The 18,212-nt window shown below is 48.8% G+C and overlaps 1 protein-coding gene across 2 annotated transcripts in view; it reads left to right on the forward strand.

Moving 5' to 3' along the window:
* Lama3 (laminin subunit alpha 3) overlaps positions 1–18,212 on the forward strand; it is a 234,597-nt gene that overhangs the window by 204,664 nt on the left and 11,721 nt on the right. For both annotated transcript variants that reach the window (XM_076554744.1, XM_076554745.1), the window contains 7 exons: positions 611–728; positions 967–1,107; positions 3,583–3,722; positions 4,673–4,804; positions 5,825–5,978; positions 12,297–12,466; positions 17,337–17,520. In XM_076554744.1, the coding sequence (XP_076410859.1) occupies positions 611–728; positions 967–1,107; positions 3,583–3,722; positions 4,673–4,804; positions 5,825–5,978; positions 12,297–12,466; positions 17,337–17,520 (1,039 nt within the window). The remainder of the gene's footprint in view (positions 1–610; positions 729–966; positions 1,108–3,582; positions 3,723–4,672; positions 4,805–5,824; positions 5,979–12,296; positions 12,467–17,336; positions 17,521–18,212) is intronic.

Genomic DNA, 18,212 nt, shown 5'->3' on the forward strand with positions numbered 1-18,212 from the left:
CATCTGTCTTGCAATGAGACCTCAGTTTCCCTAAGTGTTATTGAGCAGGTTACACATATTAAGTTAGTCATATGACAGGCTCATGAAGCAGAGCAGTGGGTTTTTCATTTTGGATTAGAGAGGAACAGAGTAAAGCTGGCCAGTCAAGCCGGCCCAGACCTTGAGCCAGGCAGCCCAGCTCCAGGGCCCAAAGTCCTCACCCACGCTGAGTCTCTCACATACCTGTGTTGCGTCCACCATCACTCCAGGCTCTTTCTGAACATCAACACATTTCATCCTCAAAACAACCACTTGCTCACGTGGCACAGTTCATGGGCAGCAGGTAAATTCAAGCCCAGGGTGTCAGCTTGGCATTGATTAGATCAGCCATGTTTTCCATAATTTAATAGAACTAAAAAGTAACAGTTTCTTGAGTTCACAGGGTCTGTGGTAAAATAGAGCCTGAAGGATTTTAGCACATCCCTGGATCTTGAATTCCCACATACATGTTTCTATATCACCTGCTATTTACAGCGCACCCACAGACTTTCCATGCATTGAGAAGCACCGGGAAGCCAGCCTTTCCGGGGAGGCCAGCCTGACAGGTCCCCTTTCTGTGTTCCTCCCCCAGGTTTAACATCTCCACGCCTGCTTTCCAAGGCTGCATGAAGAATCTGAAGAAAACCAGCGGTGTCGTCAGGTTGAATGACACCGTGGGAGTCACCAAGAAGTGCTCTGAAGACTGGAAGGTAAGCAGGACTCAGGGCGTGGGACACACTGCGTCCCCGAGAGCCAAGGTGGTGCCCGCGGTGAGCTGGCTTCATGCACTGCCTAGGAAACCTGATTGTGTGGCAAAGCGAAGCGCGAGTCCGTCTGGACTGCCCTGATGGTGTTCGCCATTGCAGGAAAGTGGTGCAGTTTTAGAGCCCATATCTGGGCGTCCAGGACACGATTATAACATCAGTGATTTCCATGTTTGCATGTCAGCTCGTGCGAACTGCCTCATTCTCCAGAGGAGGACAGATGAGCTTTACCAACTTGGATGTGCCCCTGCCCGACCGCTTCCAGCTCTCTTTTGGGTTTCAGACCTTTCAGCCCAGCGGTACACTATTGAATCATCAGACACGGGTAAGAGGTGGTATGTTTGAATTAAGATTCTGGCTCCACAGTTCCTGTCCAGAGCAGTGGAGAGATTTGGAGGGTAGAGAGAGGACTTAGGCGTTTTATCTGCTATCACGTGAGCAACTCTCCACCTGGGGCAGATCCTGAAGGAAATCCAGCTAGAAGCTGCCTAGTAATTGATAGAGCTGGATTTGTGTGTATTGAGCAATCTTTTCCATTCTTTGCAGATAAGTGTTAAAATGAACTATAACAGGAATAAGCAATAATGTGGCTTAGGAAAACAGTAAGGTTTATACTCAATTTCTTCTTGATTACAACTTCAAAAGATGGTCTTCAGAATCCTCTATTGCAGCAATTACTCCCCAGAAAATCTTTACCTGGAGAGTTTGAGGAAGTCAGGCCCAGTGCTCTCTTCAGTAGAAATTCCCTTGGGGCCTGGGGAGGTGACTTGGCAGGTAAAGTGCTTACTATGCAAATGTGAGGATTGACGTTTGGATCCGCAGCACCCACGTGAAAGTGGGCACGACAGGCCACCTCCAGTCTCGACTCAGGGAAGCAGACAGGACATCCCCTTAGCAGTCTAGGGCTCAATCTCCTGAGCTAGACCAGCCCAGATGGTGAGCTCCGGTTCTGTAAGAGACCCTGTCTGAATATGTGAGGTAGACAGCAATCAGGGAAGACACCTACCTGGAGGCAACCGTGTGCCTCCACACACATGAGCACCCGCGAGTGCACACCACACGGGTATACAGAGAAAAGGAACACACAGCGAGAGAGCAAGAGAGAATGAGGCAAGGGAGATTGACTGAGACACTGAGACTCAGTTCACAGACGAGTGAACAGAGCTCTATAGCTCCTGAGATGAGTCAGCTTAGAAATCCACTCCTAGGAAGAATGGGACTTTAAAATAAGTAATGGTCTTTGGTTTGTTTCTTTAGTGTTGCCAATCACCGTGGATATTTTGTATCAGATCTAAAGGATGACAGTGGCTGCCTCTGTGGCTGTGCCCATTAGAAGGGTCACTTGCCTTTCAGTGTCTTGTTTACCAGTTTTTGTAGACTTTTAAAATGATCGCTAAAGAGACAACATGTGCCATTAGATAGTACAGAAGGCGGTCTATCCAAGCTCGATAGCACATTAGTTTGACCTAATGTGCTCTCTCTCCCTCTGTCTCTCTCTGTCTCTGTCTCTCTCTGTCTCTCTGTCTCTCTGTCTCTGTCTCTCTCTCTCTCTCTCTCTCTCCCTCTGTGTGTGTGTGTGCATGTACGTGTGAGCACACTTGTGGTCATGTATGTGTAGGTGAATGAGTGTGCTCAAGAACAACTTCGTGTATCATTCCTCGGGAGCCATCGCCTTGTTTGAGACAAGGAGGTCTCTCCCCAGCCAAGGGCTCACCAAATAGGCTAAGCTGCCTAGCCAGCCCTAGAGATCATCCCATCTCCCTCTCCCCAGCCTTGGGATTGTGAGCGCACACCACTGCACACCACTGCACCCAGCTTTTTCTCTGTGGGTCTGGGAACTGGGCTCAGGTCTTTATCCTTGTGTGGCGAGCATTTTCCTGACCGAAACATGTCCCCAGTGTTGACCTAGCACGATTCCTAATCCTTGTTTCCTCTGTCACATGTATGTACAGTTGGTACACCCTCTACAAAATAGTTGAAAGCAGGTGGAAGGATTAGATTAGCAACAAGTTAGAGCAAGTTAGAGTACAGGAATTCTAGAAATGTCTTAGGGATATTGCTTTCAAGTTCAAAAATGGTTATTTAGGAAACACAGTTGATCCCATTGGTAACAAGTACTGCAAAGCCATCACTGGCTGTGAGTATGCACTGGAGAAGAACTCGCCGAGAACACACATCTTAAGGGAAATGTCAGCAATTAGACATAGCAGAGAAACTGAATGAAGCTGAAAGGACCACTAATGATAGGTTTTAAGTTACTCATTGACAGAAAGAGTCAGTTGTCTTGCCAGTGTTTGGATGAGCACAGCTTGACCTGGAAAGTTGGGCTTCTTAGAAATAATGACCAAAACATAAAACACTTATGAAAGTCACAGAGGAGGAGTCCTGTTGTGATCTTACATAGGAAAAAGATTCTGAATGATGATGAATCAACTCCTTGCTATAAAGTTTATGCAGAAGAGAATGGATTCTGATAGAGATAACTTCATCAAAATAAGTAAAAATAGGGGGAAATTAGATGTGATTTAATGTTCTATGCATCTGGTTAGAAAATCAAGAGGGCCGAACGAAAGTAGATCTAGACAAAGACTGACAAATTCATCAATGTTGAAGTATTCTGCATATCATTATTATATTCATAAACAAGGAGATGAACTATTTAAAATTATCTTCAATCAAGAGTCAAGGACCAACTATCTGGGTCAAAACACCCTGGCTGCTTTATGCCTAGTTCTGATCGTTCATTCGTCATCTCTAAATGCACATTAATTGGTGGTGGTGTATTCTGGGATGGTTTCAGACAAGTAGCCTGCAGGTCACCCTAGAAGATGGTCACATTGAGCTGAGCACCAGGGACAGCAGCAACCCCATCTTCAAGTCTTCACAGACCTACAGGGACGGCTTACTGCATCACGTGTCTGTAATCAGCGACACCTCAGGGTGAGTGGCCTGCCTCTGCTGCCGGGGTCTCGCTCACCAGAGTTCTCCAGCATAGCTTCTCAGAGCATCTCTCCCTGGTGCTGATGCTGGTTGGCTACGTGTTTTCCTGTTCCTAGTTCTGTCCACCTGTCCTGACTGAAACGTAAAGTCAGTGGTCAGATGTGTGTGGATAGATAAAATTCAAAATGGACTACCCACCCTAAACGTGGGGGGAACCATCACAAACCTTCATATAGGATGGCGTGAGTGAGCCAAAATGTGGGGAAGAGAGGCACATCTGAGAAGGACCTCCTGTGACTCTGTGTCCACGGGTTTAAAAACAGGGCAAATCAACTGGTTCAGAATTAGGAGTGGTGGTTATTCCTGGAGGGAGAGGGAAGCTGGGAACTACAGTTAACATGAGGTACTTGAGTTCTTGAGGTACCGGGAAAGTTGGTATCTTTCTATGAATGCAAACTATTTTGATATATTCATGTTGCAAAAATTCATTGAAGGGCTGGAGAGATGGCTCAGTAGTTAAGAGCACTGGCTGCTCTTTCAGAGGACCCAGGTTCAATTCCTAGTACCTGCATGGTGGCTCACAACCATTTTTAACTCCAATTCCAGAAAATCTGACTCCTGGTTTTGGCTCCTCAGATACTAGGCACATATATGGTGCACAGACATGAATTTAGGCAACACATACACATAAAATAAAAATAAAAAACCTTTTTAAAAATTGCTTGAGCAGATATCTATGATACATACTTTCAGTACATATATATTATTTGGCTGAAGTGTTGTGTGTGAAAATACTTTGCACTTTCAAATCGTTTCTGATTTGACTAGTCGTGGGTGACAGATTTGAGGCTGGGTCAGTCAGTAGATCGTGCCCACAGTGTGGGGTGTTTTGTTGCTGTTTGGTTTTTTGCGAGGAGTCTCACCCTTGTCTTGTGTCTCTCTGTTTGCAGCCTCCGACTCCTCATTGATGACCAGGTTCAGGGAAGGAACCAAAGGCTCCCTGGCTTCTCGAATCTCCAGCAGTCCCTCCGTCTGGGAGGCGGTTATTTCGAGGGCTGTATCAGCAACGTTTTTGTCCAAAGGTGGGGCATCTTTTTTCTGTGGTTATCAATAAGAGCCCACCCACCTACACACTGTCACACTTAACCCAGTTACTGGATTAGATTTCTTAGTGTTTCTCAAGGCTCTCATTCTGCATATTTCCAAAATTCATTTAAAAACCAACAAGCAAAAGCTCCTAGCAGCACAGACCTTGGAAAAGATCTAATAAAAATTAACTTTCAGATCATGGCCCTTGAAAAAATATTCATGCCATATGGTTTCATTTTAATCAAGACTGTACAGTTTGATTGGATCAGCTCTCCATGGCTTTTAGGGAAAAGGAATTTTGAGGATCTGTGCAGTTCTGGGGAGACCCAGTCACACAGTGCTGACCATGACTTTCAGAAGAGTAGAGCTCCAGGATTCCACTCATACAAGCTTTAATTGGTATCTCTGATTCAGAACATTGTAGCAGAGGAAGGTCCTGGCTCTGGCTGGGAACCTTAGGCTGGAACTTGCAGCCTTCCAAAATGGCACCATCATCCCTCCGACCATCCACCAGGCATGAACCTTCTGGACCACAGTGAGGTGCACAGTTCTCACTCATGTCCATAGCTGATAAAGCACCTCTCTTGAGCTTGTAGGCCAGTGGTTGGAGCAGGGCGTGGGGGGGGGGGGGGACAGAGAAGACAGGAGGTGTGAACTCACAGCCTCTGCCAGACGTCACACAGATCTTTCCATAAACTACTTCTGTGGCGTCCTGATGTTCACCCAGATTCCTGTGCTGAACCATGTCTGTAACTTCCCTCTCTGCGTATTTGATTTGATATTTCTATATGATACCCATCTCAAAGAATAAACCAGTATTCCTGCCATACTTGAAGTCCGCAGAACTTTCTGGAGCCCTTCTATCTTGCATATGTGACTTGCGCAGATGAAAAAGTTCATGTAGGGATCATTACAGTAAGAACGTCCTTTGCCACGAGCTCTCTCTGCCTGCTTGTGGGTCTCGCTCCATAGGCAAGAGTTTGGTCATAGTTTTCATTTTTCCCTCACTCCAGGTTGTCACAGAGTCCCCAAGTCCTGGATTTGGCCAGTAAATCTACCAAGAGGGATGCCTCCTTGGGAGGCTGCAGTTTGAACAAGCCGCCTTTTCTTCTGCTGTTCAAAGGCCCCAAGAGGTTTAACAAGGCCAGGATCTTCGATGTCAACCAGGTAAGTGTCAAAGCCTTACCTTGGGTTTTACTTCTCCTGACCTTGCCTGGGGGAGGTGATGGGAGAGGGAAGCACATCCCCCAGTCTCTGCTGGTTAGTGCCGCCATGAAGTGGCACCAAAGGATCAGCAGCAGTTGACAGGCACCAAAATGGCAAAGCCAGGGCTGAGGGATGCCTCAGTCAGCAGGGTGGTAGAGTCATGCACAGACATGAGAACTTGGATTCGGATTCCCAGCACGTGTGTGGTAGCGTGCATCTGTAATCGGGCACAGAGGACGCGAAGATCCTTGGGATTCGCTGACCAGCCAGTCCAGCTGGATTGGTGAGCTCCAGATTCAGTGAGAAAGTCTGTCTCAAAAATTGAGGTGGAGGGCAACAGAGGAAGGCATCTGACTAACGTTGGCCTCGACTTCCCCATGCTCACACATGCTCATGTATACACAAACATGTACGCACACGTACACTAAAAATATGACAAAGTTATTTCTCTTCAACATTTACTTTGTATCTTGATAAGAATTTGGCGATTTTTGCAGTCTCCAAAGAAGTGGGGCTGTAACCGAATGCCGTGAGCACACTCTGTGAGTGCAACACCAATGGACCCAACTGGGGCACAAGAGAGGAAAGAAGCATTGTTACTTGTATCTAATGGGAATATCAAGGCTCATTCTCCAAGAGTGCTTCTCCTCAAGCCAAGAAATTATGGGACTTTCACTGGGGAAACTGATGTACATCGTATAGAAAATATTTCCGTCACATTAGGGGAGGTACAATCTTGAGCATGCTCAGTTAGACATCATGCGTCTTTTTCATATGTCCTTTGTGCAAAATTGGTAGAACAGAAAGACCCTCTGCAGAGGAATTATCATTTTAATGCAGCCATCCTGAGCAGTATTGACTCTGGGTCACTTGGAGGAGAGGCAATGTAGTCTTGGCTGTATTAAACCAGCTCCTTGCAGTTTGCTTTGCAGGGATTACTTAGTTTCATTTCTGTCACTGTGATAAAAAGCCACTCATGGGAGAAAGGGATGTATTTCATCTTAAAATTCCAGGTTACAGTCCCATCATTGTTGGGAAGTTGAGGCAGGAACTTGAAACATCTGGTCACATCACCTCCACAGTCAAGAGCGGAGAGAAATGAATGCATGCTTGCTCACTTGCTTGCTTATGATCAGCTAGAGTTCTCCACTCATACACAAGTTAGGGCTCTCCGCCTAGGGAATGGGGTCACTCACAGTGGCCTGCGTCTTCCTCCTCTATCAGTTAGCAAGATGATTTCCCGTAGTTGTGCCCACGGACAGACCCACTTTAGACAATCCCTCATTAAGACTTTTCTCCTGTGATTTGAGGTTGTGTCAAGTTGACATTTAAAGATGATCATCTGTCTTAGGGTTTCTATCGTTGTGAAGAGACACCATCTCCACAGCAATGCTTAAATGAAGGAAAAACATTTAATTGGGGTGGCTCACTTACAGTTCAGAGGTTCAGTCCATCATCATCATGGTGGATATGGTAGTATGCAGGCAGACATGGTGCTGGCAACAGGAAGTGGTCTGACACACTGGGCAGTATCTTGAGCATGTATAAGACGTCAAAGCCCACCTCCACAGTGACACACTTCCTCCAACAAGACCACACCTTTGCCACAAGGCCACACCTCCTAATTGTGCCACTCTCTTTGGGGGCCATTTCCTTTCAAACCACCACAATCACAAAGGCCTTATCTGAAACAAATAAAAGCTCCCAAAGGACCCTTACTGGCATTTAAAGGTGCAACAGCTCACTCCTCAACCCTTGCCTAAGCCAAGATCACTGTCCCTAAAGCTACCTGCCTAGCTGCTAACAGACCTTAATTTGGCTGTCAGAATTTCTGTGGCTGATTCCTTGCTTTTATATACTTTCATGTATTGATATCAGGTCTGGTGATTTTCTCAAGACTAGGGGAGCTATGCCCCTTCTTACATATGTGCCCACAAATATCCCCTCTGCCCTTGGTGCACCCTCTATGACAAGGTTACATATTCACCCAAGCTTTGTCAAAGCCAGAGTGGCTTAGCTTGGACTGTATATTTTAAACAGGCAAGGAGTTTTCAAATCACAATGCTCAATGACCACTTAGGTCAGAGGCATCTGAAGAGGGTCTGAGTACCTGGCAGGGACCTCCGGGAGATTCTCATGTCTTGCAGAGACCAAAAGGAAGTCATGTTGCTAACAAGGAAGAGTGTGATCATTGTCATTAGTTAAACACAAGCTTTGGAGTTAAGAAATGCCTTGCTCTGAGCTTGGTTAACAGAGTGTAACTGAGGTCACAATAAGAAGAACACGCAGCCTTGATCTACCAGGCACTGTGCTAAGGCGTGGGCACATGTTCTTATATCACTAGCCACATCGTACATAGAAGGAGACTCAGGTCTGGACAGATGAGCGATTTATGCTATGAACAGAAGGCGGACAATGGGGCCGTGCCCTCTAAGAGCGAGCTGCTGGGCTGCAGGGAGAGCTCAGTACTTGAGCACTAGTTTTTGACCAAGTAGAGCACGCTGCTCCAGCTCAGCCACAGTGCTCATTAACAATGACCATTTGCTCCTCATCCAGCTATATTCCCCAGCCACGTGGTGGTTATTAACAGGCAATACTGACTAAGAAATGTTCTGTACTGCTTAGAAACAATTCACTTCATGGATACTTGGGGACTGTTATCTTACTATGATGAGAATACTGCCTTTAGAATCGCCCCTTCCGAAGTCATGTGTTTTGTTTGTTCTAGGCTGGTAGCTACTGGGACTAAGTCAGCAGGATGGGGGTGGAGCTGTGAGGAGGGAAGGGACTCCACTATTACTCAGAAGGTAGAGAGTGTTAAACTCAGACAATAATTGTATTTGGGAGAGCAGGGAGAGGCAGAAAAATTCTAGTCCAGTCTAGATAGTAGACTACATGGTGATGCTAGAGACTTTTGTGGAGATGAGGGACAGGCATTTGGAGAGAAAGAGAAGGGACAGAGGAGTTTGTGGCGTGTTGAGTGACGGGTACCTGCACGTCATGCAGGCAGAGAGAATTGGTGGGAAACTGTTGGTATCTCTTAGGGGGCCTAGACAGGTAGAGAGTAGTGGGGGGCGTTGTTCTGAGAGGCATTAGTGAATGTATTGTCTAACTTTTCCTTCTTCTGCACAAGCTCCAGATTAGATAAACTATATTATTTCTGCTGTGTATAGATTGGCAATGGAGAGAGAACAAGGCTTATGGTGATCTGCTCACACCACACTCCTCGGAAAGCAGAAGGAAGTGAAAACTGAACAGGTCCAGATGTCAGGTTTCAGATTAGTGTTTTTTTGTTTTGTTTTGTTTTGTTTATAAGCTTTTCCAATAATACCTGGTCAGTAAATGATAGACCCAGAATTCACATTAAGCATAGCATCACCCCAGTGAATGTGCTCTTCAAGTCTCTGCTGGCTTGAAAAACTTGATAAACATTGGGAAATGTGATAGAGAAAGGAGGCTGAGGGAGGGACGCGAATCCCCCCTGATGCCAGGTCAGGCTGGTGACATATGTGACTTGGACGTTTTCAGTTGCTGGTGTAGAGCTACTGAAGGAGTTCTTCAAGCTGCTTAGGAGATCAAAGCACAGTAGGCTAGCAGCAAGCTTTATGATGACATGTCGTAGGAAAATCATGAGCACAGGGAGTCGAGATAGCGAGTTACTACAGCCATCCGGGCAAGAGCAGGGCTGCTCCCAGGGCAGAGAAACCAGATGTGAGGAAAGAAGCAAAGAAACGAAGCCCATCACAGAGCTCAGCATCACAGACACAAGGGTGATGCATGGGAGAAGGAGAGGGCAGGTGTCCACAGAGGCCGTGGTGCTGAGCCTGGGTTCCTTCAAGGATGATGAGAGAACGGAGGAGTTAACGGTGTCAGAGGGAGCTTATTGACAGACAAGGAACCCTTCCTAGGAGGCAGTAGGGCCTGTGGAGTGATCCCAGGCAGGCCTCAGGCTGGGTTCTGTTCTCAAGAGGACCCAGCATAGCTCTGAATTCAGGCAGTTCACTTAGAGTTCTGATGGGTGTGATTGAACATCTCCAACAGTGTGCAAGCTTGGGCTGTTATTTGGTAGTCTGTTCCCCTCTGCAGCCCTGAATCTGTGTGTGTTTGTGTTGTGTGTGTATGGTGTGTGTGTGTGTGTGTGTGTGTGTGTGTGTGTGTGTGTGTGTGTTCCGCTAGACAAGCATCCCATCTCTGGAATAATCCCTAACTCTCCACTACTTTCATTTAGAGACCATGTCTACCTTAGTTGCCTAGACTGGCTTTGAACTTGCTGTCCTCTCTCAGTTCTAGAGTAACTGAGGACTTGCAGGCCTATGCCAACAGGCCTGGCTTTGGCTGTACAGACAGCGGGTATGAAGTGTACACTCTGCCACCATATCTGTCTGGGATCAGGCTGGAGAGGAACACCCGACTTTGAAGGAGGTTTCAGGGGAGTTCTTTACTGATGGCTCCCGAAGATTCCTTGCAAATGACTTTCACGAGGACAACAGTTCGACCTGTGAAGGCTTGTTTGTCAACTTGACACAATTTAGAATCACCTGAGGAGAAAGTCTCAGTGAAGGATTGAACAGATCAGGTTGACTTGGGGACGTGTCTGCGGGCATTATCTTGATTGCCTTCGCTGGTGTGGGGAGAAGCAGCCGGAAAGTGGGGGTGCTGATCCCTGGAGTGGGAGCCTGGACTGTGTTTGAGTGGGGAAAGCTAGCTGTAAACATGCTCCTGACTGGGGCTGATATGATTAGCTGTCAACATGCTTGCATGCATTTCTCTCTGCTCCTGACTGGGGCTGATATGATTAGCTGTCAACATGCTTGCATGCATTTCTCTCTGCTCCTGACTGGGGCTGATATGATTAGCTGTCAACATGCTTGCATGCATTTCTCTCTGCTCCTGACTGGGGCTGATATGATTAGCTGTCAACATGCTTGCATGCATTTCTCTCTGCTCCTGACTGGGGCTGATATGCTTAGCTGTCAACATGCTTGCATGCATTTCTCTCTGCTCCTGACTGGGGCTGATATGATTAGCTGTCAACATGCTTGCATGCATTTCTCTCTGCTCCTGACTGGGGCTGATATGATTAGCCGCTTCAGGTGCCTGCCTCGATGTCCGCTTTCTCTTCTAAGTCGCTTTTGTCAGAGTATTTTCTCCCAGTGGCTGAAATGGAGCTAGGATCCCACTAGGAGGCAGCTCAGTGGTAGGTGGAACATGGAACTTGACCTCGGTTCTCTCTGCTTCATCTTGGCTGGCTCTGAGAAACACTTGCCGAGCAGTGTCCAGCAGAGGAACAACGGACTCTGCCGGGGCTTCTCTCTGCCAGGACAGAAAGAGCTTTTATCGACAGCTCTTCCCAACAACTTCTCCTCAAGAATCATGTCCAAGAGCAAGGGTCACGTGTTCATCCCTGAACCAACCCTTAGCAGGACAAATCCTCAGCTTTCACTTGAGTTCCGGAGATCCCCATTGAGCTCTGAGCCCTGTGGTCCAGACCTGGACACCAGAACCTGGACTCTGATGTGAGGAAAGGAGGCAATCTGGAGACTCAGCCTCTTCCTTAGCTAACGCTCACGCATTGAAAGCGCTGTCCACCGTAGACAGATTACTGTGCCCCGGTCAGTGCTGACGGCAGTGAGGACAGGTCCAGGGCCCTTGCTCTCTGCCCCTTCTCTCGGCCTCTTACTTGCCCTGATACAGAAGCCCAAGGGGACTGCCTGGCAGGGGAGGTGGCAGGTTTTGGCTCTGTGTCCTACTCTGGCTGTAGATGCCTCCTAATGGGTGTCGCTGAGAACACTTGTTTCTTCTGGTGGTCCATGATGGGATGGAATGCTGGATCCCTGCAGGCTCCAGATTTGGCGGTTTCCCCTAAAGAGGAAGACTTGTATAAGACATGAGGAACATGTACTCTCCCCAGAAAGGAAATAAGAGAAAAGGGATGTTTGGATTCTCCAAAGCTGTGTCTTCCAGCCCCCTTCATAGCGTCCTGAAGGTAAAAAGGCCCCAAGCTGCAGCCGCACTGGGGCACTGAACGGTGCTGGGTGCGTGTGCAGGAGAGTGACGAAGCTGAGACTAGGTGTCCACCTCCTCTTTGTCTCCACCCGAGTGCCCCCTGGAAGGACTCTCGGGGGAGTCCCCTGGGGGCCATTTGCTGAGTCTGCTGTTTCTCTGCTGACTTCATTGCGTAGACGCCGGGGTGAAAACTGAGCGCTGGCCAGGCAAGCACGCCACCCTCCAGCTGCCCCACTGGCCCCTCATCGTCTCTCCCTTCGCTCTCCCCTACAGCTGTTACAGGACGCACCTCAGGCCTCCCCAAGGAGCATGGAGGCATGGCAAGATGGGAAGGCCTGCCTGCCCCCTCTTAACGCCCAGGCCAGCCACAGAGCCCTCCGGTTTGGGGACAGTCCCACCAGCCACTTGCTATTCAAGCTTCCTCAGGAGCTGCTGAAACCCAGGTATTTCTCCTTTCCCTTTTTTTTCTCTTTCTCTTAAAAATTTTTTTTTCTTGTTCCATTCAGTGCCAAATCAGAGCCCACTTTGCCGCCTCTCCCAGGAAAGTCTGTTCCCCAGGACACCACGCTCATGAAGGGGGTGCTGTCAGTTTGCTGGAGACAGTAGCCTGCATAGGACAGAGTGGGGGCCTTCATGTTCTCTCCCCTGTACAGCTGGAATGGAAATGTGACTGCTGTCGCCGCCACTGCTGCTGCTCAGGGCCCAAACAATAAGCTCAGCTCTGGCTGAGAATTGATGGTGTTCTAAAAATAAGGCTGCTGCCCCACCCCCAAAGCTAGTTATTATTTATGTGATAGATCACCTTTCTTCTTGCACTGTGTATTGAAAGGGAAATTGTTCTCTTAGGTAGCCTTGGTGCAGATAGAACATTCCTAGAGAATGCTTTTAGCTAATGATGTCAGAAGAAAGGAGAGACGCACATTTTGTCCTTTTTGGGTGTCTTGAAGGAAACATGGATGCCAACGATTTCTTCAGACTTTCATTTTTTAAACAGCGGCAGAAGGGCCCAGGGGTCAGAAGGACTGGCTTGAACTCTTGGTTCTCAGCCTGCGCTTAGCCACACACTGGCTGCGTCATATGCTAGCTCACTTCTCTGTGATATGGATGTTGAGATGTGTCTGGAGAGGCAGGGGTTTAGGATGGGAAGTGAAAGGTGGGAGAGGGGGCCAGGCAGGCACAGGCTGGGAGAGTCTGAGTCTGGGATAGGGCCACTATGGAGAGTGGGCGTCAGCCTGCAGCGCTGCCTGAGGAAGCCATCTAGTCCTGCGGGGTCCCCAGAAGCAGAAATCACCTCGGAAGGGTCTATGTTCTGTCATGCCTGCCACATTCAGCAGATCCAAAAAATATGACAGTTGGGGACTACCCTGTGCCCCTGTCACAAGCCTTCTCGAAATGGATATATCTTTGTGACCTTCAAAACAGCGTGTCTTTTCTGCATCTGCATTTCCTTCTCAGTGTGCCTGACATTTTAGCAAATGGTACATCTCTCTCTAGCCTCTATTTTCTCATTGGTTAAAAGGGGTTAATACTGATTTCCTGACGATGGGGACAGGTTAATAGTTTGACAGGATACTGGCCCTTGGAAGTCCACTCAGCCACAGGATGACCCACAGATATGACAGTCAGAATAATCTGAAGGAAAAGCCTGAGCAAGCAGTGACCCCATGGAAAGACTCAGAACTTGTCATTTGCAGAAACTCAACTTGTAGAAGACCAGAGCAGGACGAGGCAGGATGTCCTTCAGTTGGCCCTTCTCCTAATGACATCATCACTTCTGGGAAGGGAGGCTCCATTGTCTAGCCCTGCTCTCTTGGCCAAGCTGACCTTAATGACAACAATCTCTCTCTTAAAGCAGTGGTACCTGCAGATGCCACCCTGACTGTCCCGGCTCTCACCCCCGGCTCTGCCCACTACAGCTTCCCTACAACCTCCCGGCTTCCCCACCGCCTCCTGCCCCCTGGCTCTGCCCACCGCCTCCTACCCCCCCCCACTCTCCCCACCACCTCCTGCCCCCCCCACTCTCCCCACCGCCTCCTGCCCCCCGGCTCTGCCCACCACCTCCTGCCCCCCCCGGCTCTCCCCACCGCCTCCTGCCCCCCCCACTCTCCCCACTGCCTCCTGCCCCCCGCTCTCCCCACTGCCTCCTGCCCCCCACCGCCTCCTGCCCCCCCCCGCTCTCCCCACTGCCTCCTGCCCCCCCCCACTCTCCCCACCGCCTCCTGCTCCCCCGGCTCTCCCCACCGCCTCCTGCCCCCCCCCACTCTCCCCACTGCCTCCTGCCCCCCCCACTCTCCCCACCGCCTCCTGCCCCCCCGGCTCTCCCCACCGCCTCCTGCCCCCCCCCCGCTCTCCCCACTGCCTCCTGCCCCCCCCCCGCTCTCCCCACTGCCTCCTGCCCCCCACCGCCTCCTGCCCCCCCCCCCCGCTCTCCCCACTGCCTCCTGCCCCCCCCACTCTCCCCACCGCCTCCTGCTCCCCCGGCTCTCCCCACCGCCTCCTGCCCCCCCCCCACTCTCCCCACTGCCTCCTGCCCCCCCCACTCTCCCCACCGCCTCCTGCTCCCCCGGCTCTCCCCATCACCTCCTGCCCCCCCACTCTCCCCACCGCCTCCTGCCACCCCCTGGCTCTCCCCACCGCCTCCTGCCCCTGGCTCTCCCCACCACCTCCTGCCCCCAGCATTTTCTCCCTTCATACATTCAGCATAGTGGCCTGCTCACAGTCAACCCTGATGCTTCTTCATCCAGTAGCATTTTGAAAGGTGAAGTGGGGGTAGGGGGTAGAAAGCTGATCATTACAATATTGGTTATTTTTCTCATCTCTGTAGCAAAAGCAACTTAAGAACGAACGGTCATTTGACTCATGGTTTGAGGGTACAGTCCACTGTGGCAGAGAAAGCAGCAGGAATGTGAGGTCACATTACATCCACAGTAGGAAGCAGAGAGATGGGCAGCTAATGCATACTCACTTTCTCCTTTTCATTTAGTCAGGGATCCCAGCCCAAGGAGTGGTGCTGCCACATCCAGTTAAACCTCTCTGGAAGACCCCTTGCTGACTGCTGCAGGGTGTGTCTCTAAGTCCTGTGAAGTTGACAGTCAAGATGAGCTGTCACACTAGTGTGTGCAATCCTAAGCTACCTCAGTCCCAAATGTTTTAACAATTCTGCCTTCAGGAAGCTGCCTGCTCTGCTGTGATCTGTTGTCCTCATTACCATTTGCATCTTAGCTGTTTTCACCGTCCCGTAAAGGGCGCCATCACTTTAACCCTGCAGTGAATATGTGAGTGTGCTCTTGCTCTCCCCCACCTCCCCTCAGCAGTGAGGACTCACAGCTGCTCTGCCATAGTCTGGGATGCAAATGTGCTGCTGCCTTTTTGAAATGTTAGTCTTTTCTGCGGAAGACTGCCTTAAGAAACAGTTCTGGAAAGTGAATGTCAAGTCCAATCACTGCGCCCACGTATGCAAGTGCTGTGTGCTCTGGAGTGCATCCCAATATTCTTTTAAGTTGGCACAGGAGACCAGACACGTCAGGAGAAATATGGAGCCGTGGGCCATCTGGGCAATTTCATTTAACAAATACGGGTTCTTTTTCATCTTGAAGAATGTTGCCCTCTAGGAAACCTGTTCATCTGATGAACAAATATGCATCTTAGACTCACAATGTTGAAAAGCAGAGAGTTAACAGTCTAATGTCTTCTACCTCTGGATTCTACTCCTGAATTATTCATTTCCTCCTTAACTTGATCTCATCGCTATTTGTTCAATGTGTACTGTGTAGTAGAAACTACCCATACAGCTATAATTAGCAATATCTTGCTAATAATAGCAAGATAACCCTGGTCTCTGTCCTCTAAGGGGTATTAGACATGAACCCCAGGGAGTGGGTACAGATATCTAGTTGACTCCTGCCTCTCTACTGCCTTTTCATGTTGTGCCTCAGTGAACTTGTTGGTGGTCCCATGCACCATAGATAATTCAAGAAACAAAATTCTATGGCTGTATTCCCAGGGCCCAGCACAGTGCCTTCTACACACTGAACTCTTAATAAATGTTTCTTGAATGGTTAGCTGGTTTGATGGATGGATGGATAGGAATCTTCATATAAAGTAAACTTTGCTTGGCTTGATTTGGAAATGATATGAAGCCACCATGTAAATTACTGCTGGCTCTCAATAATATTTTGCAATTCCTCTTCCAGGACAGTTGAGGTCTGGGGGGTTGGTCAGAGAAAAGAGGGGAGCAGGAGAAGGTGAATCCGTACTCCTGTGCCTTTGTGTTAAATATGTCCCATACAAAGTGCTCTTCTGATGTCCGAGCCACACTGTCATTAGTCAGGCTGTCCTCGTTCCTCCTGCCACCCCCCTCCACATGAACGCACACGAGTGGAAAGCACGTTCATCGGCTCTCAACAGTCTGTTAGTGAGGAAGCTAAGCCAGCCACCAAAAGACAAACCGTGTGGTTCCGCTTGCATGAGGTACCAAGAGCAGTCAGGGCCGTGAGACAGAAGTGGAGGAGCGGTAGCCAGACCCTCAGCAAACCAAGAGTGGAACTATTGGCCAGGACGTGTGTTTCACACACACAGGGGCTGTGGAGATGGTTTGGGGCAACGTTATGAATTAACCAACCCTAATGAACTGGACACTCAAAAGAGGTGAAGATGGTCAATTTTAGGTCATGTGATTTTACCTTTTTTTTTTTTTTTTTTTTTTTTTTTGGTTTTTCGAGACAGGGTTTCTCTGTGTAGCTTTGCGCCTTTCCTGGGACTCACTTGGTAGCCCAGGCTGGCCTCGAACTCACAGAGATCCGCCTGGCTCTGCCTCCCGAGTGCTGGGATTAAAGGCGTGCGCCACCACCGCCCGGCAATTTTACCATATTTTTAATGTTGATTTTTAAAGTTCCAGCATGTTCCTTTTGCCACATGCTAGGACTTTTCCACTAGCTAGGCTCGCTGTAGGAAATGTGTGCAGTTCCCCAACGTAGTCAGGAAACTGTACCAGAAAACTACTGACAGCTAGTGTGCTCTGGCGTCCGGAAGTCCCTGTGTCTTTGGGAGTGGGCTCACCCCTCCTCCTCTTCTGAGGTGCAGGAAACTGAAGGCATCTATGTCCCTCCACTGCCCATTTCTTTCCCTTTATTTTTATATTTATTCACATACTTCCTTCCTTATTTGAGCAAAGATCTTACTGCTGTTACCTGAAAACGTCTAGGCAGCCCAGGTTGGCCTCAAACTTGTAATGCTCCTGCCCCTGGCTCCTGAGACCTGGGACTATAGGCCAGCATGCCCAGCTCTTGTCCCTGTCTCTTTCTGTATCCACAGGTCACAGTTTTCTGTGGACATACAGACAACCTCCTCCAAAGGGCTGGTGTTCTACACAGGCCCCAAGAACTCCTTCATGGCTCTCTATCTCTCAGAAGGGCACGTCATCTTCGCTTTGGGAGCAGAAGGGAAGAGACTGCGGCTCAGGAGCAAGAAGAAATACCATGACGGGAAGTGGCACACGGTGAGAGCTGGGACTGTGTGAAAATGGGTTGAGCATCTGGAAATAACCCCAAGCCCAAAATGGTCCCATGTCCCAAACATTTTGAGCAAAGACAGTACCTCAAATAGAAAATTTCATGCCCAGTCTCTTATAACAGATTATAATCAAAATACTAAATATATAGATTCTCTTTCTGTTTATATATATATATATATTGAACATGAATGAATTTTGTGTTTAGACTTGAGTCCCATCCTAAGATATCTCATTATGTATATATGAACATTCCGAAAGCAGAAAACAGACTATAACACTTATGGTACTAAGCATTTCAGATAAGGGATCCCGGATCCAGTCTGTACTTCCAGCTGGTCCCGAATCTACTGTATCAGGACACAACAGGAAAAGTCCAGAGTTATTCCCAGGAGCCCTTGCATGTGTACAGGCAGAGTCTGGGTGGGTAGGGCCACTGGACACCCAGCATCTTGGGACAAAGACTGTCACAATGCATGTACCATGTGTGGATGGCAACCTGAATGTCAAGGTAGACTTCAACCATTAATTCTGTGATTTCCTCCCCAACTACCTGGGCTGCGTGGCTCCCCAGCCTATTTCCCATCTCTGCACACTGGACCGCTTCTCAGAACCAGTTCTGGGCTCCAGGCTCCTCTCTCTGTACCTGGTATTCTTTCTCACAGCACAAGCAGAAAGCC

Source organism: Peromyscus maniculatus, chromosome 19 (genome assembly GCF_049852395.1).
Source record: "Peromyscus maniculatus bairdii isolate BWxNUB_F1_BW_parent chromosome 19, HU_Pman_BW_mat_3.1, whole genome shotgun sequence".
NCBI classification, from domain to species: Eukaryota; Metazoa; Chordata; class Mammalia; order Rodentia; family Cricetidae; genus Peromyscus; species Peromyscus maniculatus.